At 43.8% G+C, this 23,756-nt stretch overlaps 1 protein-coding gene across 1 annotated transcript in view; it reads right to left on the reverse strand.

The window, feature by feature from the left end:
- Window positions 1–20,695, reverse strand: part of LOC117002593 (netrin-4-like) — a 45,303-nt gene extending 24,608 nt beyond the window's left edge. The window contains exons 1-3 of the mRNA XM_033071879.1: window positions 19,582–20,695; window positions 12,938–13,479; window positions 966–1,229 (exon numbers count right to left, since the gene is read on the reverse strand). Of these exons, the coding sequence (XP_032927770.1) occupies window positions 966–1,229; window positions 12,938–13,479; window positions 19,582–19,648 (873 nt within the window). The 5' untranslated portion in view covers window positions 19,649–20,695. The remainder of the gene's footprint in view (window positions 1–965; window positions 1,230–12,937; window positions 13,480–19,581) is intronic.
- Between the last annotated feature and the right edge of the window lie 3,061 nt (window positions 20,696–23,756).

Consider the following 23,756-nt stretch of genomic DNA (forward strand, 5'->3'; position numbering starts at 1 on the left):
CTGGAATTTTAAAGGTTATTTGGGTTTTCAAAACCCAATACAGAGGATCCTAGGGAGATGTTCACTAGTTTAAAGTGGCTTGAATTCCATCTTTGATGTTTTTGTCTAAACGTACCTGGATATTTGATTAGATTAAATCTCCCCATGGCTGTTATTACAGTTCTCTACACAATCCTTGCAGCTAAATCAAAAAGGTGTCATCAGTCATTTCCTCTGAATTTCAATGTCTTCAATTAGTTGTGTTTCAATTCAAACACAATTCCTCTTGTGCACATCCAGAGCCAAATGCAGATAAAAACTGAGCAGGGAAGGGACACTCCAAGTACTCCACGAATAATTTTACTACAAGGTTTTGCTTTTTTTAGAAAATAAATTCTATCTTACTTTAAGATGTATGGATAAAAGAGTGGGAGAGTGGAAAATATTTTCACATCCTGAACATTGCTGTCTGTGTTGTGAAAGTAGCAAGAACACAGAAGGCTGAAAACCTAAAAGTGATGGCTGAAACCCTAAATATGCCAGAACTGCTCATGTCTCACAAACTCAGAAAATCTGAGATCTGATGCTGAAATTCTGCTCAGGGCAGACTTTGCATCAAAGATATTAGTTCAGTTCTGTGCAGGCATATAAATAGGAGATTTTACTCATTACATTTGGGGTTGCATCTCTGTTACTATTACAAAGACTCCTTTCAATTTATAGGTATCTTGAGTTCCAGAGTTTTTAGCAATTTATTTTAGAGTTCCAGCGTTTTTAGCAGTTATTATAGATGAAACTGTAGAAAGGAGTATAGGAGGTATTTTCCCAGAGTGGTGTAGGCTTCACTAATGTGGACTGACTGTGCTGCCCTTTTTTTGGATAGGCTATGGGAGGCTGGGACAGGATCACACATAAAATAGGCATTTAGGCTGAGGCAGCAGAAGGAAGTATCAAGTCTATAAAGCTGATAAATGCCTGGGACTCACCATGTTCTCCATGACTCCTGTCCTGTTGGCAAGCTCACATTCCTCTGCATGCCCATTGCAAAAGCAGCTTCCCCGGACGATCAGGTCATAAATAGCATAGTGGGCAAATCTTTGGGGTTTTTCCACCAATGCTGAGCCATGGCATGGACATTCCTGCCTTTTTAACAAAAGCAGGCGGAGGTTGGTGAGCTTCAGGAGATCCTGAGCCTCAGGACTGTAAGGGTCTTCGATCTTGTTAGCCGGGCTTAAGGCACGATAAATCACCTGAAAGAGAGAAGGTTCACATCCTAGAACAGATAACAGCACCCTGCATGCACAGCAAATATCCCAAGACAATCTCCAGGAAAAAGCAATAAGACTCTGCATAAGCAGTTGTGGGGCTTGGCTGATCCCAGAGCATCACAGCTGAGTTAACACCAGCTGGCCAAGCTACAGCAAGGGACCGAGTCCCTGCTTTCATCCCATCTCAGATGGGAAATGCCTTCATTTAAACATCACTCCCTGGGGTTACCCAGCCCTGCCACTCTTGCAGTTCAGCCAATATGTCAAGGGACAAGATAAGTCTACTTGCTTGTGTTTGTGAGCTAAGTGACAATAGTGTCACTCAGAGAAATCCAAGGTTTATTGGCATAAATGCAGTGTTGATGCCATCCTAATTTCTGGAAGCATAACTTTAGCATGAATTCTAGAATCAGGTAAACAAAGGCACTAAGGGCATCTGTGAAAGAAGTGAAAATTGTGATCAGACTTTCTCCTGGGTCACTTGAATTATGCTGGAAACACAGCTTAGCTTAGAGTGAGTGAGTGAGCACTGAGAGAGCCCTGTCTGCACACAAAGCCTGGTGGTTTATTACTCAGTGAGTTCACAGATCCTGAAGTTCTTGGTGCCTGCTGGCTATCTGTAGGTTATTGCTCTTTTGTCACAGCATTTTTGCTGTTTGATAGTTCTCCAGAGCAGCAACAGTTGGGTTTTGAGCATCACAGTTCTAATTTGGTGTTTAACAGTGACTGTTGTATTTTAGCTCATCAGCACTCTACCCTTCTTTATCTCTTGGGGTGGGCTTGTTTCTGTGGCTTTTGGAAGAGGTTGGTAATGGAGAGCTGCACCACAGTTCTTGCCAGTGAAACAGAGAACTGTTAGCACTGTTTCCAGGCTTAGATGTGCTAGCTCCAATTTGACAGTTGTTTTCTCCTCTGCTCGAGATTTTCCACCAAGACAGAGGGATTTGTCCTTGGGATTCTTTGGCCCTGCTTTATAAGTGGTCACAGTGTCTGTCTGACTCACTCTGTTAGTATTAGCAGAGTGAAATCTCTGTTTCCATAGGGATTCCCTCTTTCTCAGTTTCTATTTTTCATCCTTCCAAGTGAACTGATCAGTTTCAATGCTTGTAGCATGTAAAATTATTTTGCTCCTTTTTGCATGCGGAAGTCACAAAAGAGCTTGAGGTACAAACCTCAGTTCAGTTGCATGTTGGTGGCACATGGGGAGACAAATATCCTTAATTAACAGTCAGCTGCAGGCTTTGCACAGAACCCAGCAAAGGTAGTGGTATCTCTCCCACCTGTCCACAGTGTTTTCTATTTGGTTAATTCTGTTCTGTTTTTTTTAATTTCATTCTCTTCTCTTATATTGTCAGCTACTTACAAAGCTGCAAACAGCCTTGCCTGGGGAGATCAGAGATGCCCATAGCTCCTTGTCTGATAGAGCTGTGGGCAGATTGCCCAGGCTGTGCAATGCAGGTGCCCACATTCCCCTGACCAATGAAGCCATGACAAAATAGCCCAAGCGTTTCCACCCCTATGTCTACATTCCCCTGGTCAATGGAACCATAAGCAAATGGCTCATTCTGTTTTGTCCAGGTGCCCAGCATTCCCCTTACTGATGGATTCACAAAGGACAAAGACCAAATCTGCATATCTGTCCAGTTCCCCTAATCCAGGATGGTCTGATCTTTTAGTGGAAACCATTATATGAACCCTCTGTCTTTCCCAGTCCCCTGTGAACCACACAGAGGTGGAATAGCTTCTCAGAGTCCTGAGCACCTGGTTGTGTACAGACACACACATCTCCTTCTCCTGTGGTCAGCTGAACTGAGACCAAGGCAGGAACTGGTGGAATAGTTCTGCAGAGCTGCTAAGCTCAGAGATCTCAAAGAATGGTTAAAAGCCCCTGTGAAACTGTTTAAATTGTCATAAACCAGAGGAGTTGAGGGTAAAGCACTCTGTTTAGTCACTAGCTTTTATATGCTCTGTTCTCACACTTAGCATTCTTGTCTATGGTTTCTCCAATATACATGCTTAGCTAAAATATCTCCTTTCTGATGGATCTTCAGAGGATACCCATCATGAATGGCTTGAGAACATAAATGCTAGAGGCACTTCACTCCATCAAACAGACATCTGAAAGGTGACTGATATAACTCTGGTTTCTGCAAGATCTGCTCTGGTCCTGCCAGTGACCCTCTTATACTGCTGCATAGAGGTGAAGCCTTATAAAACAAGGGCTTTGTTACCCTTGTAAAATCATGGCTCAGGCCTGTTACTTAGGCTAAGTAGAAGGGAGCTATGGGAGGGTGACTCAGCTGGAACAGGGGTAGAGAGCCCTGAGAGATGTGAGATGTGCTGTGTGGCTGCTGCATGCCCACACTGTGGTGCCTGGGGGTTGGTTCACTTGGGCTTGTTGGGCCTTAATGAAAATGAAAACTGGCTAACTGCTTAAAAAGGCCTTTTTTTACAATAAAGTGACTCTCCTTTGCAGTGCCTGGGGACTCTGTGTCGCTTTGCTTTGTACATTATACAAGGCTGGGCAAGAGGCCCTTGTCTGTGCCGGAGATCCCAGCTGTGAGCAGCTATGGGACTCCTCACAGGAGACAGAGAGGAGGGCTGAATGGGGTGAAGAACAAGAGTTTTTACTGGTCCTATCTGAAAAAAAATCAGCAGATAATGGCCAAAATGTTTCTTTTTTTTCTCTGGCACTATACATCTTCTTGATAGCAATAGTCTCACTATGGTAAGAGTGAAGAAAATCCTGTGCATTACTAGAAACCTATTTCCTACATGGTATGACAAGTTTAAACAGATGGATTCATATTTTGGGGTCTCCAGTCAATTATCCATCCTCCCCATGTCATAATTGGCATTCTGAGAGCACTGAGGTCTTCGGGCAAAGAGCAGCTGTCAGGGGCTCTTCTCTCAGCAAAGGGCCACTTGCTCCCACCAAGCTGTTTTGTTTCTTGTGTCTTTGCTTGACAGATTAGAAAAAGGTTTGGTTTCCTGTGGCTTTATTGTTTTGCAAATATTTTCATTTCTGGCCTTGCCTCTCTTGAGAGGAGTTGCTTTGGCATTTTCCATATCCCATTAGAACACTGAACATCATTTGTGAGTAGAGACATTAATAGCTTGGAAGTCCCATAGGGGTTGTGGCATCCTTTTAAGAAAAAAACAGTATTCCATTCCAGCTGAGGTACAAGGGTTTGTTTGTATGATTAATTCATGACACATTTCTGTCTGGAATAAGCTCACTGGTGAGACTGGATTTGCTTGTCCTTATTTCTCCCAAGGCAAGTCTTGTTAAGTGTTAAAGATCTGATTTGGGTAACACTACTGAGGCCTTCTGGGAGCTGAACTTAAATGTTCTTCTAGGATTCAACCACCAATAAGGAATTAATCTTCCTTAATTTTGTAAAAGTCAAAGACATTTTGGTCAGCAGATATATTGTGCCAATAGAAGTAGTTATAGGTGACCTACATTTTGCACAGAGGTAACAGTTTTATTTCATCATTAAATCGGTTTAGTAGTTTTATTTCACATATGCATAAAAATAGAGAATTGTTAAATTGCCAAACTGTCAGGAAAAAGAGGTTAGTACCCGTAATTTCTCCTTATTAGTCCACTGTATGTATTGATTCAAATAATTCTAGATTGGGATAAATCTTTAAAAAGAACTGGTATCTCACCTTACATGCCAGGAATTATTTTTCTGTAAAAGCATAATTTAGCTATAAATAAATAACCCAACAAAACCACCTCCCTAAACCTTTTTCTGTGTTATAAATGCATGACTATGTTTTAAACGAATGTTTGGGTTTATAGTTCCCTAAGGAAAAATGGATCCTAAATTAAGAGACAGATTGGTGGTGGCTGTATATATGGTTTGACAATTTTATATGATTTAGGAAAGAATTTTATTTCTTTAAAAAAGGAGAAGGTATCACTTTGATAAAAATACAGAGTGGGGAATGTAAGTATTTGGTCATAGCCCCAGCACAAAATTGTTCACTATAATGCTCAGCAAGTGACTAGGGCCTCATGCTGTTCTGGATTAATTTCAGTAGGAACTCAGTTCTATGTGCTGTTTTCTTTCCATAAAAATGGGATATTGGTATTCAAGTACTTTGTGCAATGGGAGGAATATTAATAATCTTGTATCTGGAAAATTCCCTGAGAATCCTGGAGATGGATATCCATACATGCAATGTTAATAATTGCAGGCAAAAGACAAAAGTTTGGCCATCTCAACCGTTGAGGCATGAATGTATTAAAGATTAAATTATAAATGGATCTAAGTATTAGTGAACTCCTAGAGTCATGAGCTGCAGGAAGAGACATTCCACCTCTTCGTTGTGCTATTTGTTCCTTTTATTTCAGTTCACAAGATTGATAATTCTAAAGCCAATTCCTTCTATATAATAACTCCTCCTATATAATTCCCTTCTGAAGCAAATTCCTTCTATACAGGTAGACATTTGATTTCTGCCTTTTGCAGAAAGCCAGAAATATTATTATTTTTTCATTTCTCAGAGATACTGTGTGAATTTTCACTTTTCCATTACATTCATATAAAAGATATGAAGAGAGTATAATGAAGTGTTTTCTTTTAATTAAGATGCAAGTTTTGAAAAGAGCTTCTCATGATTTTTACTGTAAGCCTGTTTCTCATCTCATGAAATCTCTACCTGGTAGCAATCTCTGTTCTGTTTTTGCTGTTTTTGCTCTGAAATCTCCCAGCTGTTGCCCTAACATCAGTGTGCAGCTGTCATTGAAGTAGCATAGGCACAGCTGCAGAGGAAAATCTGATGGTGATTGAGTCTACTTAGGGACACCCTAGAAATTTTCCCATTGAACTGGGTGGAAGTTGATAATTTAACCCTTTAATTTAACCCTTTGTGGAAATACATCCTAGGTCAGGAGTTTCTCTCATGACCAGGGGCTGGCCCTGGAGCTGAATGCTGAGTGGGACATTCATGCTTATCTGAATATCTGCTATTGAGCACATATTTGTCATTCTCATTCTCAAAAGTCAATCAGCTGCGCCTCAAAAAGATGGTCCCTGTCCTCTCCTGACCTTCCTAAGAGCAAGGAAGTCTGGAAAATGCTGTAAGCATGCAAAGCTGAAAGGCAGCTGCTGTTAGGTGGCTGGTTTTGCTGTACACAAATTGGCACAGCCTCACATTGTTTTATCACCAATCAAGAGATCATCTTCATTTCAGAGACAGTGTCTCAGATTTTTGATTTCTTGCCATAGGTTTTGCTTCTCCATTCCTGATGCATCTAATTCTGTTTTCTTAACCTGATCTTCCAGCCAGTATTAGTCAGAAGAGATGTGGGCACAACAAAGGTTCCCCCTTGCAAAACTCATAGTCTAAATTCAAGGAATATGAATCACAAAAGGAGGGCAGTGCCAATGCATGGCCTTCTACAAAAGAAGATCCCTATGCAGAGCAAGAATTTGATATTACAAATCATTCTTGAGCTGTGTTCATCATGTTGCACACAATCAGGTTAATGAGGTCAGAAATGTCTGTGTGCTTATACTGGGTCTATCAGAAGGAAGCTGCAATAAAAACTCTCATCACTTCTAAATCCTCTTCATTAAGAGATTTTCATGTAAGTTGATTTTGTTCTTAAAGGAACAGTAAACAACTGTCTCAGAATTTTTCCTACCCAGTGGCATATATCCTCTGTTTTATTTGATGGAATTCTATCTTGTGGTACAGTAGTCTTAACTAAGAAGTAATCTTTTTTCTGATTTACTGTTCAGAGCACAGAGAAAATCTAACTCTTCTCCCAGCCATTATACAGTTTATTTGACAAGTCATTGAATGGTGTTGTTTTAGTCAAGATCTGCTGCTTTTCTGTCCTTCCAGAGAGCAAACCTTAGAAACCAGCATGGAATATGGTAACTTGTTAAAGAAATAATTGTGCTTTCGATTTTTAAAATTTCTTTGATCCGGGCAAACTCAGCTACCACCAAGACAGTGGCATCCTAAATTCATTTTGTATTCTCCAAATGAGAAAGTATTGATGTGCCTTCATCTGCATTTGCTTTGAGGTTATTCCAGTAATCCAGGTTGTGTGGCATTTTAGTATTAATATTTAGGCATGGCTGCCAATATGATTATGGCATAATTGAAGTCAGGCAAATGTAAGAGCCATGAAGACTTTTTCAAACAGATTGTATTCTGTAGGTTCAGGTTATATGCAGATATACATCCATGTAGAAAGGCAAGGGCTGCAGGGAGAAGCAGAACCCTCTACGAGACAGGTAATGTAGCTGGAACACAAAATCTAGATTATTTGAGAGAAAACCTTTCAGCTTTCAGTCTGCATACAGGGAATTGGCAAAACTCCTTCCATTTTCTATACAGGAGCACCATGTGTGGGGATGTGAGGACATTTCCATGCTCCCACAAAGTGCAGTGCCCTTTTTCATGACAGGGGATGGTGCTTGCTTGGAAATGGCAAAGGGTGGCACAAGGAGCTCTGTGATGCTGCAGCCTGACTGGGAACTGGACTGAGAACAGGGAGACTCATTTCACTGCTGGATTGCCAGGGAAAGTTAAAACAACCCATCACCATCAGTGTCAACCCGTGTCAGCCAAGCTGTGTTCTCGTGGGAGAGCATCCTTCTCTTGTAAGTGGAGCCATTTATTTCTCTAGGTCTTGGCTGAAATCTTACACATGAGCAGACTTAGCTAAATGTATAACCTCACCACGACAGTGATGTGTGGACAACTGTAGAGCAAACATTTAAGTGTTCTTTTGCCTGGAGTTTGAAAATTACAACAATAAATTACTAAGTTTCATAGCATTTAAGGCAACAAATTTTTTTCACACTCAAAACCTGGAAAAACAAAAAACAACGGCTGCAACTCCACTAAGGTTTTACAAAAAAGGGTGAGAAGAAAAAATAATTTGATGTCTGTTGCCTTTTATGTTCAGAAAATGCAGAAGCAATGCTAAAAACCCCTACTACTTTCTTTCTGGCTGATTTATAATATTCCAAATGTTTCTGAAATGGTTCATTACAAACCAGGTCAGAGTAGGACACTTGGTGCCCTCCTCAAGTTCACTTGCCAGGGATGGGATTGCTGCACTAGCCTCAGTCAGTTCAAATTCCCTTCAGAGACAAATCCTTGAGCCCCTTAATTCTTCCTCCAGGGAAGCAGGGCCTGGCAGTGCTATCAGCCTGTTTGCACTGCTGGTGTTAACTGCTTCATCCCAACTTTCCTCTGCCTTCTACCTGCCCTGCAGCTCAGGGTAAACCAAGTGCTGGACAGACAGCCCTGGTCATAACAATCAGGCTCTTACCTACACTAGTGACTAATCCCTCCTGGAATCCTTTCCAGATGGAAGCTGGAATAACCCAGCTGGAAGTTGGAATAACCTGAGCATCATGCAACTTTCAGAGGCCAGTCCTGATGACTCTTGGATAATTCACTGAAGTGCAAGACCCTGTCTTTGAATCTTAGCTATTGGGAATTCAGCCTTGTGATGTGCTGAGCAGGCTTCTTTCCAGTGACCCCACTGCCATACGAGATCAGAACTCTAAGAAGTCACAGAAGCCTCAGTGGTGACCTCTTGAATTATTGATGCTGCCATTTAATGAGGGGTGTATGTGTGTGCACAGGGAATACTTCTTTGTTTATCAAAAGGTTTGGTATGAATACGGTAAAAGAGAAGCTTGAGAAAAGACAATGGAAAATGTAGGTCCTGGAACAGGATCCCATACATCCCACACAGAGCCTTGTCCTGGTTTGGTGTTTGGGTGCCTGTGGTCCCCTCTGCCACAGCTATTGCTCAGGAAGTCCCCCTGGATGGAGAAAGGTAACAGAGGCTTCAGTGCCAGTGCAGAAGAAAAGACCTTCCACAGCTACCTGTGGCTTCTGTCTGGTGGCTTTTGGGCAGACAGAGCTGCACCCATCACAGCCTGTCTTGGTCTGGCATGCACTGAGTGGAGTGTGTCTAGAAGAGTGATTAAATGTCTTTTAGGTACAAAGAGGGTCCACTCATCTTTGACAAAAGGCACTGCTGGGGACTTCTGTCCCTAAAGAGGTCACCACAGGATACAAAACGGAGAATGAACAGGTCCTCTGTGCAAGGCACACTTAACATGTTGCCATAGAAACCAGATCCTTAATTCAGGCATACACAATTCTTCCAGCCCCCAGTGAATTCCAGTAATGGGTTTATTATATCACACTTCATTGGTGTCATCTGTCACACAGACACTCACATAAATGAACCAGCCTTTGATTCAGAACTCCCTTCCACTCGCTAGACCCAGTAGGGGAAGGGTCTCCTTCTGGGCCTGGTGGCTATGAGCAGGTCAGTGTTCCACCCCACTCTGCATGCTAATGTCTTCCTTTCATGCAAACATCATATTCAGTGGAGGAGAACATTTGTTTTCATTTCCTGATATTCCAGTTTATTAAAAATGTGCTCTTAATCTCCCAGATCCTTGAGTGCACGTGCTGTCAGGATGCAGGTTCAAACATTTCACTCCCTTTTTCCCCACATGATGTTTGAACTGCAACTCACATTGATGTCTGATGCAATGCTGTGGTAATTTCTCCTTTTGTTTGGGCCAGACAAACAGTTTATGTGAGCTGACCTGAAGGCTCATTTTAGGCTCCATGACTATATAGTACAGTGTTTTTAACCTCTAGAACAGATGGATGGACAAGTGGGTAAAAAAGGCCTCAGCTGATTCATAAAACTCCATGCCAGCATTCCCTGTAGATGCACTTACAGATGATGAACAGACCTTGAAAATGTGCTGTTGGTTTTAGTTCCTGAACTAATGAGGAGGATCCTAGGATTTCAGATAGATTCTATCTGCTGAAGTACTCTGGATCTGAATGGGAGTAAGGGATTCCTTGGGTAAAAGAAAAAGGAAAAGATGTATTAGAGAGTTCTCTTCCTGCATTTCTGTATGAGGTGTTTCCCAATGCCTTCTGTCTCAGATGTATCTTATCTGAGATGGAACAGAGACATGTGACCCTGTCAGAGGTGAAAAATCAGGGGCAAGGGATATGCCTTAACATTATGTTCTGCTGTGACATTGTTATGTCACTCATCCAAATGTCTTTTACTCCATTCTAGTCTCCTAAAATTTTCTCTTTGGACAATTTTTTTACCTTGCTTTTAGGAAGAAACTCTTTCAGTGATCAGAATGTGCTGACTGAGATGCATCTCAGTTTACAGATATGTGTAGGTCACTGCAGCTCTACCACCTTTTCCTTTCATACCTACATTCTCAGTTCTGGAAGCCAGTTGACCTCAAATCTTGTTTCATGATGTGTCCCAGCATGGGTTTTAAACCTAAGTGTTCTCACTAGGCACCTCTTTATTTATTTTTTTTAAATTCCTTTTGTGCCCTGTTAAAAAAAGGAATTTGTGTTTGTTCTCAGAATGAATAGGACCCAAGAATAACCTGAGCCTCATGTGGTGAAAATGACTTCAAACCCCTCAGTAAAGAAAACTGGCATTTGTGTCAGAGCATTAATTAGCACTTAAGTTGGAACAGTTTTGATCATTTCAGACGTGCTGTCAGCTTGTGATGTGAGCCCGTCAGCAATGCAAGGCTCAGCCAGAATCAGTAACTGGCTAGGTCAGAGTGGAGGTGAAAAAGAAGCAGAGAACACTGAAGAAAATACTGGTGGGGATTCAGTCAGCTGCCTTCAAAGTCACTTGAGTCAGTGCTTGAAGGGATGCCCTGGTGCCATTTGTGACATCTTCAAAACAAGGTGTAAAATTGCAGCTCTGAGGTGAGTGGGCAAAGCTCCCTTGAGACCTGTAGTGACAGTGGCAGTGTCACTCAGGCAAATCTGATCAGGTGTCACTTTAAATAGCTGCACTCTGCCTTCCTTTATTTCAATTCACAAAAGAATCTGCTATGTCATACTGCTGGCCTGAAAAGCTTCTGCACCCTTGCCATAGGGACATTTCATGGATTGATTAAGAGGCCTCTGTAAAGTCTGTCCAGAGCCTGACAATCCTTTTGGGTTAACGTGCTGTGGATCAGTATTTATCTTGTCCTCTGTTCAGCTGCCACACAGATTCCTGAGTGCTGCTTTAAAAGCTTCAGCACTTGTCCCATGGAGGAAGTGACCTCTGCACCCATACAATTCATATTCATGAAAGTATTTGGGTACTGCAAGGGTAACCTGTAACTATAGGACTGATCTTTTTATTACTGTTGTTTTCTGACATCTACTACCAGGCCACAGATTGATTAAGCACATACATACTCGTTTCAGTATTGAAATGACTGCCCAAAATGACAGAATCACTTTGACACTTGTAATCACAAAGGCTTGTGTTGGATGAATGTTTTATTATTTGAATTTCTGCCATCCACTTCTCAGATTAGTTGTAGCAGCAGCACATGGTCTTAATGATATTCCCCAAGGTTAAGTAAAGTACAAAAGCCAACACAGTGCAGGGGATACTGTACTAGAGAGGGAAGGGTAATTTTGTATTTAAGGCAAGGCATTTCCCTCAGATCCTGTATTATGTCCCTCACTCAACTGGAATTGTCCTCTCTTACCACAAAGCACTTCACCTCTCTGTGCTGCTCTTTTCTCATCTGTGAAATGGCAGCAGAACCCTTGGATGTGTGCTGAAGATCATTAACTGGGTCTTGCAAAGTACTTCCAGATTTTTGATTGGAAGGCACACAAGAATGGAAAAATCTATTACTTGCCGAGATTCTTGACGTGGCAAATTGTAACCTCCCCACAGGAGACATTTGGAAGTATTTGGCTTGGACATGAAATGAATCATGATAACTGACCAGCAGAATGACTACTCCAGAAATAAGAGTGGAGTAGTCAGATGATCTGTTCCAGGTTTCTAACATGCAGAGATGTTTCTTAGCCTGTTACACACAGATGAATTCAGTCTCTCCCTACTGCTGTGCCCTGCCTCAGGTATAGTACCTTTGTTTCTTCTCATGTGCATTTTGAAGTGCACTTCTGAAACACTGGGTTTTCTGAAGCCTATCTGCACCATTCACCTACACCTAAGCCTAATTTGCAGATAAGTGTTTCTCTGTATCTTCTGACCACTTCCAGACATTGAAACCAAAAGGATTGTGACTTCTCTGAAGAAGAGAGAAGGATGAAAAGATTCAAGCCTCTGTTGTAATTACAGGGATAATTTATATAATCTTGCTTCGTGACTTGAAGCCTATGGCTTGATACAATCAGCCATAGTCACCATCAGCAAGAAAAGTGAAAGTAAGAAAACGCTGGACTTGGAGGGATTATGTATTTAAAAGCCAGCCAATTATCTAAGACTTTTTATATGGAGAAGAAAAAGAATGATCATGCAGTTCATGTCATCCTAAAGTGAAAATGGTTTGGATAAATCAGACTCTACAGATATTTGTTTCCCTACATCTACTTTGCTAGAATTCTGGTTCAGTTTTGGGCATCTGCAGTGTAAAATTAGGCAATGTTCATATTATTCTGTGAGCTCTCATAAAGGAAATTTGCTGAAGAATTTCTACTACTAATGTATAATTTGTCTTCTTCTTCCCCTTTATTTGCTTATCACAAACCCTTTAGGGATGGGATACCTTTCTCAATTTATATGCACAGTATCTCTTTGAGATCCACTCTCTGGTTTTCTGGCAGTCTTGAGCTGTTTGACATTAAACTTAGTCCAAACCTCAGTTATTGCTTACCTCTCCTCTGGTGCAGGGCACTGCATCTGAATACCTGGAGGTGCACATGGAGCCTTCCTCAATGAGATCATCCTGGAGCCCAAAAGTAGCTGTACAGTTGACAGAGAAATACTTGTAGGGCCTCCAGGTCTGCCCATAATCCTGGGATCTTTCCAGCACCATGGCAGCCGGGCGAGGTGACTTGAACACAGCAATGACGTGGGTCAGGTAGAACTCTGTTTCAAAGTCCAGTCGGATTTCCTCTCTGTGAACCCCTTGGGCAGACTGCCACCAGGAGATGGGGTTTGCAAAGAAATCATCTGTCATGTCAGCAGGGAGGTGGGAGTTATCGGGCTGGTTGGTGTTGCACTTGGCGCAGCGGGGCTGCCCACAGCCAGGGGAGGAGTGGTGGAGGAGGTTCTGCTCTGGGTAGAAGCAGTAGAGCTCGGTGCTGTTCTGGCCACACGTGGTGGTGGTCACTGGCGTCCTTCCTGTGGCCAGGTTTCCCACGGGAGGGTTGCAGGCACGGCCACTGCAGCGCAAGGCTCGTGGCCTCGTGGGGTCTGAAGGACAGGGAAAAGAAACACAACAAGTAGGATTTCTCACCGTGTAACCCAGGTGACAGCACATGTTTGGAGTCCTCATCTGGGGACTGACATTGAAGAGGACACCTTTGAAGGAGAGCTGCTTCATCTTTTCACAGAGTTTTGGGATAGTGTCTCAGTGAATCTCATCCTTGTGTTTGGTGCCTAATTCAGAAACTGATCTTTAGAAAAACTCATGCTTATGGTGCTTAACTTGGATTTCCATTGAAAATGCAATTGTGCCAGTCTATTGAATTTTATGGTTAACCAGAGAAATTTGTGGTGTTTACTTTCACTCTAGTAAGCTCAAACTGAAGGAGTGAATTTATTCAATGCCTTTTTTTCATGGTAATCAGAGAGCAAAGTCAAACTGGACTGGACACTGTGGATACATTGAGAAAATAGATGATTCCTACCTAATAGGTTATGGAAACTGATTACACACTAATTATGGACACTAATTACACAAATTATGAACATACAAAGAAAACCTGTATTTCTATAGCTGAGTGTTGATCTACTGCTTCTAATAAAATCAGGTGGAGTTATCAATCTGTAGCAAAGCTGAAAATCAATTCTCTCTTTTGTTTCAATAACTTGACATGGAGGTGATTACATTCTATTTGCCAAGTATGCAAAAACTGACAAATTTTTGGTATCTTCAGTGTATATATTTATTTATAAATTAAGAAAAGGTAGGGATAACTACAAAGTCCTAATGTTGTTTGAAAATCATCAGTGTCTTGTGAGCTGGAATTAAAGGTAATTCCAAAACCTTATTACTGTGCTGGAGAAAACTACATTTCTAATGACATTCAATGTTCTCTTTGCAACTTAACACTCTAGAAGGAGTTAAAGACTGACCTTGCAAGGTCATAAATCTAATCCAAGAGGTCACAAGTCAGAGGACTGGATTTAGGTCCTACAGGAAATGACCCTTCCAATGAAACATAGGATGACCATAAACCCTGGGTAATCTAGGAGTAGTTCAAAGGTCAGCTATAAGTTCAACATTCTAGGTCAAGTTTTAAAATCCCTACTCCCTTTCCTTAGGTAAAATTAGTTTAAAGATTGAGTTAGGTCAAAGACAGGAGTCTCCAAATCAGCCTAAGGAAAGTACTCAGGTTGTAAATGTTGTTGAATGAAATGGACGTTCCTCTTTCCAAAAGGAAAGTTCAAAGTGAAAAAATATGTCCAGCTTGCACAGTTTTGCTCCTGAGCTGATTCTGTCCTTAGTTCCTCAGTGACATCTCTGCATAGGCCAGGAAAGAAAGGTCAGATATGAACACTGTTTTGGAAAACCCCTCTTGCATTTTGCATTCCAGGGTTAGGATGCAAAGTAGTTGTTGCATGTCCACTGAATCCCACTGACCAATGGTTTGTGCCATTTCAGCTTGCACACAGTGTAAGGTAGTCTAAAACTTCAGACAGCAAGGAAGGAGATCACCCACAATTGCTCTTGTCTGCCCTTAGGAACAGGTGGAAGCCACCCTTAAGGTAATTTGGTGTGTGTTGGCTGGCAATGATCTTTCAGTACTGCAGTGCAGTCAGTCCCAGGAGGCTGGCAGAGCTCAGAGGGCAGCAGTGCCTGGGTTACAGGGGCACCCAACAGTCCTCAGATCCAAGGAATGGAAGTGCCCCTCCCCAGCCCACCACCTCTCCCTGTGTCAGCACAGACATGAGGAGCTGCAGACCCATCTGGAGAGAAATGAGGATGGGGATTTTGGCTCTGTTGGTTCCATTTTGTGCTCCCCACCTTCAGCTGAGCAGGTGATTGTCAGCACCACCAGCAGTGAGCAAAGATGGAATGAGCTGCAAGTGCACACCTCAAGAATCTCTTTGCAAGTGGCATGTCCAAACTGCTTGGCAAAAACTGCTGGAAATGAGGAAGGCAATTTCTGTGTGTAAAGTAGATTCAGTATTAACTGATTTTGCTCAGTGTTGCACAAAGGTGTCATCTTTGCCTCAGAGAATTTTAGTGGAACTGGTCTTACAACTGAGCTTTGAACAAGGATTAGTTCTGACTAAGAGTCAGGTTACTTAGTTTTGATTAAGAATGGATCCATGTTACAAAATGTTATTGGATTATGGATGATTATGTATAAATATACCATGTAATTAAAAGAAAGTCCATCTCTAGTGATGGATTATGCCACTAAAGCTTTCATAGAAAAAATGGGATGCTGGAGTTCTAAATTAAGGAAGTTGCATAAGGGGGAGCTTTGCAGGCAAGGATGTGAGAAAGCAGAAAAGGAAACATTTTCTAAAGGGAATGGCTGCTTTTTGTATTTTCCATAAATGGGCTATTAGTTTTGTATTGAATATGTAGCTGTTTTGTTTTCTGAGCCTTGAAAAGAAAGAAAGAAAGATGTTGTTTTTCCTCCTGAACAGCAGTCACAAGAAGGTTTATCTGCTCTGCCTGCTAATGCAGCAACATCAATAAACAGTTCCTGTCTGAAATGCTGTGTCATTAGGAAAATGGGAGAAGAACAAAGTGCAAATTACCAGAAGGGAGTTTGAGAGAAGGAGAGAGATTGGAAAACAAAATCTGCAGTCGATTAAAAGCTTTGTATTTAGAGAAATCAATTGGCAGAACATTGCTTGGCCACAAGGACAGTGCAGCCTCTCCATCACTCACTGGTTCTGTGGAAACAACACGAAGTATTGAGTCTGGGCAGCAAGGGGAGGCTGCTGCAGGAGAGGAACAGCAGCCAGGCGAACACACAACTTAGCCCAAGTGCCAGGAGGACTCACTGAATAATTCATAGAGAATTAAACAGTTTGATTACGCATGGGCACTGCATGTTATTATGAGCTTGATTAGCTTTTACTCCATGGAGGGTGGCTTGGCTCCATAAATGGTATGATTAATTTATTTGTTTGTTTTCTGCTCCCTCAGAGCTGTGCCACAAAGTGGCAGGCCAATGGCACATGCCCAGCACGTGTTGTAACAATGGTGTTATCTGATGATTGGGGAATCACACAGTTCAAGGGAGGTCATACTCCTGATATTCCTGGGACACCATTTCAAACAGAGACCTTCACAATTTTGTAATGCATAAAACATCATAGATATTAACTAAAAACAGGTTCAATTATTTTTGTCTTCTTTTTTTTTTTTTTCACCCTCCATTGGATACTCAACAGAAGAAAGGTCATATGGCAACTCATCCAAAGCCTGCTGATATGACTGGAAAGATGCCTAATATTTTCTGAGTGTTTTGAACTCGATTTTTTTTCATATGTAGATTAATGATTTTGTATGTTCAAATCTCCTGCAATGAGTCAGGACAGTAAATTCCACATATCTCAGAAAGAGCAAAACCTTTGGGCATCTTCTGCTGTGTGTTTAATGAAGCAATTTCAGCATGTATGTCCAACCTGGATTTCACTTGTTATATATCTGTTCAACATTTTTCTTAAAAACCAAGACCTCATAAATGTTATTCTAAATCTAACCACCCTGGGGACTTAAGTTGCTCAAGTTTTTCTTAGTCTGACCTAGAATTTTACCCTTTAACGCTGGTTTCAACAGCTGTACAACACTTTGGTTTGTCTGGGGCCCAACATGCAGTAAGTTTGGCTGAACTTCTTCCCCTTATGAGGAGCCTGGTGTATTCTGCACTAAAATAGTTGTGACAACTGGAGCTAATGAGCCTGCTGTCAAAATACCTCAGAGGTGAAATTCAGAGTGTGCTGTGAGCCCCAGCTGCCTCCCTGACCTGAGGCATGGACAGAAGAAGATCCCAGGCTGGGGCTCTCTTCCATCGTGCCCAGCTGCAGCCTGGCTGTCCACATCCTTCCTGGAGCAGCAGTGGGCTCCAACACTCACAGCTCCACTGGCAGATGAGATGAAAAACCTCAGAGCAGATGGAACCAAGCCCTGCTGATAACCAGGTCCTGCAATTGATATTAAGCTTGATGGTAGAAGTGCCCATTTTTGACCATTCCCACCTTCCTTGTCAGGGCTCCCACTGGAGAAGAGCTGGCCCAGGGCACTGCTCACATGGGGAGGTCTGGGGCTGAAGAAAGAGCCCAAGCTGCTGTCAGCTCCACTAAGTGTCCCTTATGCAGGAGTCTTCAGATCACTGCAGAGTTGATTTGAGGGGAATAATGCCCTGCACCCCCATAAGACAAGGGGAAGGATTGCCCAAGTGTCACATCTTGCAGTATAAACCCAAGGTGGCTGCTCCAACCTAATAAGTAAGGTGTTTGTTTGGTTTTTTGTTTGGGTGTTTTTTTCCCCATTTTGTTTAAAGGTCTAAGGAGTCAGTCGTGACAACACAGACTGTCTTGTCTGCACAGAGGTGGTAGAAGACAAATACTGGACTCCCCACAAATATTATGTGCCTTGTACTCCCTGTAGGCTAATGAAGTATGCTAAAAACACACTTCTCTGTACATGTCTCATCACTAAATAAAGAAAACTTAGCAGGCAACCCTTGTGCTTTCACAGGCTAACTGTGCAACCTTTTATTCAAACACCAAATATTTATTTAAAGGATTTAAATTGAATCCTTAGCAGCATCACCTTCAATATCCAATTATTTTGCTGCTATTCCCTATGTCCTACACTATTATTTTGAGTGAGTTTAGCTCCCAAGAGAACACACTCCCTCCCTGCCAATTCACTTCCTATGCAGCCAGCTGGGAGCTGTGCTTCCTTGAAGATTCATTTTCTCCGAGTGAATTGGATGCAGAGCAGATTTAGGCTAGTTTGTAACAGGCTGCCTTCTGCAAAGTGTCAGCAACTTCCCAAGAGATCTCTGCAACCTTTCTGTGCTGCTGTATGTATCCTATAGAGAGCCTGCATCCTAGCCCTGGCACCAGAGAGTGCCCAGAATGAGACCCTAAGAGAGTTAAGGCACATGTACCCCCTCCCCTCATTCCCTGTCACCTTGTGACAGCCTTTTCCCCAAAGGAGTTGCTGGGTAATATGACAGGATGATAAATTTACAAGCTGTTTTCAGTTTTTAAGAAAATAACTCTTGAGGTTATGGAGATCTGCTGTCTGTTATCAGAGGGGTTCTAGCTAGGGAATAATCTGAGCTGAATCCACTTGATCTGCTCTGCTTTCATTGGAACTCGCAGGATAGCTGAGCCCTTCAGCTATCAAATCACTGCCAAAGCCCTTGTTTCAAATCACTTCACCAAGAGTGTTGTTCCTGTCCTAACACTCTGAGCACACAGGTGAAATTTAAACCATTGAAATGCTTTCCTGTACAGCAAGAGAGATTCCAACTCAGTGTATCAAAGGAAAAGTCACCAAGGATTAACTGTTTTTTCATCAATAATTATTTTTATTTTTTCTGACCTAATTCTTGTAATTAATAATTTTTTAACTTAAAGATGCATTAAACCACAACAGAAAGGACAAAAATCCAATGCTTTGCTTCCTTTCCTTTAAGGAATTTGTCTTCATCATAATCCAGGTATTTTTAGAACCCCAAGAAAATACCATTACAGCTGTATCATTCCTATATATGTTTATTTGTGCACCCACATGTATGTACATAACTAATCAGCTTCTCTTTCTGTTTTAATCCATTTTTTTCTAATGCTAATTTAATCCTGTCCTCCGCATATTAACTATTCAGTTAAGATTTCCTAAACACTGTCTCTGATTTTTAATGATGCAATATTAAGTTAACAGAGAATAATTCAGATTACTACACTGATGCTTTCCAAGGATGTTGTCATTTCACTCTCGTCCTGCCTAGGAAGGCAGTGTTTCATCCCCAAAACAAACATCCAGCATATCTCACTCCATCTACCTCTTTCTTTCTCTCTTACTTTTCTTTTCTTTTCAAAAATGACACTCTCCTTTCTTTTAAGGGTGTATGAACCTGTACATTCTCTGATAGGTCTTTGGGAGGAGTCTGAACTATAAAGCTGGGTATTCCAGGGAATAAAAAGCATTTATATATATTGACTAACACAGATTTCTTGTAAAAATCAATCTAAAATGAAGATGTTGACACAATTTATTTTTCACAAACAGCCCTCATTTCTATCCCCTTCCCCCTTGCTAAAGTTAGCATAAATTGTTGCAGAATGGCAATATTGATTTGTTTTGCTTACCTGCTTCCCCATGTCCAGAAATAAAATATTCCAAGAACACAATCAGCATGATGCCTTTGTGCTGCATGGCTGTCAGTAAAATATTTGTCCTCAGTGAAGCAAAAAAGACCTGCAATAATCTACAGGTTTCGTGCTTGCATTGCTTTTCTGTGTTTTCTTTCTTTCTGCTCACCTTCCTCTCGGTGTAGGGGTCAAGGCTGCTGTCTCATTCTCCTTCTCGTTTGGGTCCAGAGGTGGTTTAGTTTTTTTTTCAGGGCTCAGATGCCTTCTGGGTGTCAGCCATACCTTGCTCCCAATAAATAAATAAATAACTCCGGGGGTCTGTGTGCCTTACCCCTGTCCATGCAGCGGGCAGGGGACGGTCACATCTCCGGACGCACCATCGGGGCTGCTGCGGGGCGGGCAGCCCGGCTCGCTCCGCTCCCTGGCTCTCCCTTCGGATGCTATTTCGAAACTTTCATTTGTGCTCCTTGTTTCGGGGGAGCTGCGGCTCGGCCGTGCCCCGGTTCGCCCTGGCAGCCCGGGCTGGAGAGGGGGTCCGGGCAGCCCGAGCTTTGTTAGGAGGTGCCCCCCGGTACCTTCGCTGCCTTTGCTCCCTGCAGCGTGGGGTCATAAGAAGAAAAGAGTTGGCTTTGGTCCCTGAGAGATGATGAGAAGCAAGTGCTTTCTTGGCTCTTCTCTCTCTCTATTTTGGTTTGTTTTATTTTATTTTATTTCCCTCCTCCCTCCGCTGTCACGGAAGCCGCTTCTCCCCCACCTCCAAGGGATTTGCTTCACACAGCGAGCGCCAGGGGAGTGGAAAACAAACGCAGCGCCAGCGCTGGGGCCGGTGCCCGGGCACTCCCCGGCTGTGCTGCCGGCCCGGCTCCGGCAGGGCTGCGCTCCGGGATGGAGCCGAGTGCCCGGCGCCCCGAGCAGCGCGGGGAGAGGGGCAGGCGATGGAGAACCTTCCTCCTCCTGCTGCGGCAGGGCTCGGGGAGGGGGCTCCTGCCCTCCCGAGGGCGGGTTAGTTATCTGCGAGTTTTGTCTCTGCTCCCTTCGACCTCTGTCTAGCGCATCTCTGCGTCCGAACCGGGCACTTCCCAGTTCTCCTCCTCTCTGGTCCTGTCTGGCTGCAAAGGGGATTATTAAAACATGTGATCTTTTCCCTGGGCTTTATATGTGCCCTTTTTTTTTTTTTTCTTTTCCCTTTCCTGCCTTTATTTATTTATTTATTTTAAGATCGGTTCCGCACCTCCTCTGGGCTGGTCCTGGCTGGGCTCAGCTGCGGGCGCTGTTTGCCAGGCGCATCCTCTCCTCCCGCAGCCGGGCTGGCTGTCCATGTGTCCCTGTCCGTGTGTCCGTGTCCCTGTGCGTGTGTCCCTGTGTGTGTCCGTGTGTCCCTGTCCGTGTGTTCCTGTGCGTGTGTCCCCGTCCGTGTCCCTGTCCCTGTGTGTGTCCGTGTGTCCCTGTCCGTGTGTCCCCGTCCGTGTCCCTGTCCCTGTGCGTGTGTCCCTGTCCGTGTGTCCCTGTCCCTGTCCGTGTGTCCCTCTTCGTGTGTCCATGTGTCCCTGTGCATGTCTCTGTGCTCGTCCGTGTGTCCCTGTGCGTGTCTGTGCGTCCCTGTCTCTGTGTGTCCGTGTGTCCCTGTCCGTGTGTCCCTGTCAGTGTCCGTGTGTCCCTGTCCGTGTGTTCCTGTCAGTGTGTCCCTGTCCGTGTGGCCGTGTGTCCGTGTCCGTGTGCCCCTGTCCGTGTGTCCGTGTGTCCGTGTGTCCCTGTCCGTGTGTCCCTGTCAGTGTCCGTGTGTCCCTGTCCGTGTGTCCCTGTCAGTGTGTTCCTGTCCGTGTGTCCCTGTGCGTGTGTCCCTGTGCGTGTCTGTGTGTCCCTGTCCGTGTGACCCTGTCCGTGTGTCCCTGTGTGTGTCCGTGTGTCCGTGTGTCCCTGTCCGTGTGTTCCTGTCCGTGTGTCCCTGTGCGTGTGTCCCTGTGCGTGTCTGTGTGTCCCTGTCCGTGTGTCCCCGTGCGTGTCCGTGTGTCCTTCTCTGTGTGTCCATGTGTCCCTGTACGTGTCTCTGTGCGTGTCCGTGTGTCCCTGTGCGTGTCCGTGCGTCCCTGTCCGTGTGTCCCTGTCCGTGTGCGGGGCAGGCGGGTCCCGTCCGTGTCCGTGTGTCCCTGTCCGTGTGTCCGTGTGTCCCTGTCCGTGTGTCTGTGTCCCTGTTCGTGTCCGTGTGTCCCTGTCCGTGTGTCCGTGTGTCCCTGTCTGTGTGTCCCTGTCCCTGTCCCTGTTCTTGTCCGTGTGCCCCTGTCCGTGTGTCCCTGTCCGTGTGTCCCTATCAGTGTCCGTGTGTCCCTGTCCGTGTGTCCGTGGCGGTGCAGGCGGTCCCGTCCGTGTCCGTGTGTCCCTGTCCGTGTGTCCCTGCCCGTGTCCGTGGCGGTGCAGGCGGGCCCGTCCGTGTCCGTGTGTCCCTGCAGCACCCTCTGCCAGCCCTCCCGGCACATGACAGCCGCCCGCACCCCGGCCCGGCCCCGGGGGCTCCGCACAGCGCAGGCAGGAGCGGGGACAAGCGAGGGCACTGCCGGGCTGGGGCTCTGCGCTGCCTGAACCCTGAGCTCGGTAACTCCGGCACAAACCCGGGGACACGGGACACGGGGTGAAAGTGCCCAGCCCTAGAGAACAATCTAATTCAGAGTGTGCGTTCCCCACATTTGCGTTCTCCCTTTCTTCAGGTTTCTGACCATTAACTTCTGCCGGTGTCATAGGGGAAGCAGGTCTGGTGGGAGTGCAAATGCAGGCAAGGTTATTCTCGTGCCCCTGTGTGTGCAGGATCAGACCTTAAAGGGATTTGAAGAATGTAGGTTGTACAAAGAAGAATAAGGAAAGATTTATTTCCCTTTGGGGTGGGAATGTTTATGTAAAGCAAGGCTATCTGGCTAGATTTTGGGGTAGAATTTTCTGACTTTACCCTTTTTTTTCTTTTTTGGAGGAGGGGTATATTTTTAATATAAAAACTAAATAAAAAACTCCAAAATACAGATGCTTTTCTCTCTCCTTTTTGTCTTTGCCTTTTGTTTGAAAGCAGCTAAAATACTGTATAATTACAAAACAAAATTCTCCTGCTGTAAATGACATTATCCTTCAGAGGGTCTGAGTCTGCTGCCTGCTCAGCTCCCCTGGGATGCTCTGAGTTCTTTCAACTTGAGCATCTTCACTGGCAGCTGGGGATGTGCAGGATGTCCTAGAGCTAAAGCAGATCTGACATTAATGAGAGGCTGTCATTTAAAAATTGTGCTTTGTTGTCACTGCTTGTTGATTACTGCCTTTGTGGGGAAATGCTGTAATTTTTCATTTGCAGGTTTTAGGCTCATTTCTAACTGAAATGGTTTGCCCAGTTAATTTCACCAGGCTTAAAATGGGGCATTTGTAGTTGTAGTTCAATGGATGTAATAAAAGTCAAGAAGCTTCTGTATAATTTAAACAACAAGCCAGAATGGAGAGCAAAGTTCATGTTGCACTGCTAGGTGGAAAATCAAAGTTAAGTACATTCATTTACCTGTGATGCCTGGATGGCAGTACAACACTTTCTAGTTGCTGTTGACTGCAGGGTACAAAAGTGACATAGGACTGAAAGCCTTCATTATTCCTCCCAATTATTGCCTGTCCTGAGAAATCCACTTCCAGTGCTAATGAGTACATTTCCAGTTCAATGTGATGAAAATCCATTCATGCCTGTGAGCTGAGAGGAGCTAACACCTAAGGGGGAAGTGTTGCTGTTATGATGACCACTGCTGCTGTCTAGAAGATGAATTGATGAGATCTGAGGAGCTGCCCATACCAAGGGGTGCCAAACAGGGAATGCCCATCTTAACTAAACAGTGTGTAGGAACAGTGATGTGAATAATCCTTAACTTTCATTAGTTCCTAAACTATAGTGACATAAATGTACAATTCTTGATGTCTCAGTCGATATTCCTGCTCCAGACCATGACTCTCACTCAGACATTGGGGGGATCAGGTTATTTGGAAAGTGACTGAATTTTCTCTAGTGTGTTAGCACAGCACCAGTTGACAAAGTACCCAGAGAATAATCGGCCACACTGTGAATCATTCATTTTGGGGGAGGAGGGAAGAGCCAATGGCATGGCACAGAGTGGGGAGGTGTGTCACCTGTACCACCTGCCCTCTCTGCCTGACAGCCC

This window comes from Catharus ustulatus, chromosome 13 (assembly GCF_009819885.2).
Source record: "Catharus ustulatus isolate bCatUst1 chromosome 13, bCatUst1.pri.v2, whole genome shotgun sequence".
Classification (NCBI taxonomy): domain Eukaryota; kingdom Metazoa; phylum Chordata; class Aves; order Passeriformes; family Turdidae; genus Catharus; species Catharus ustulatus.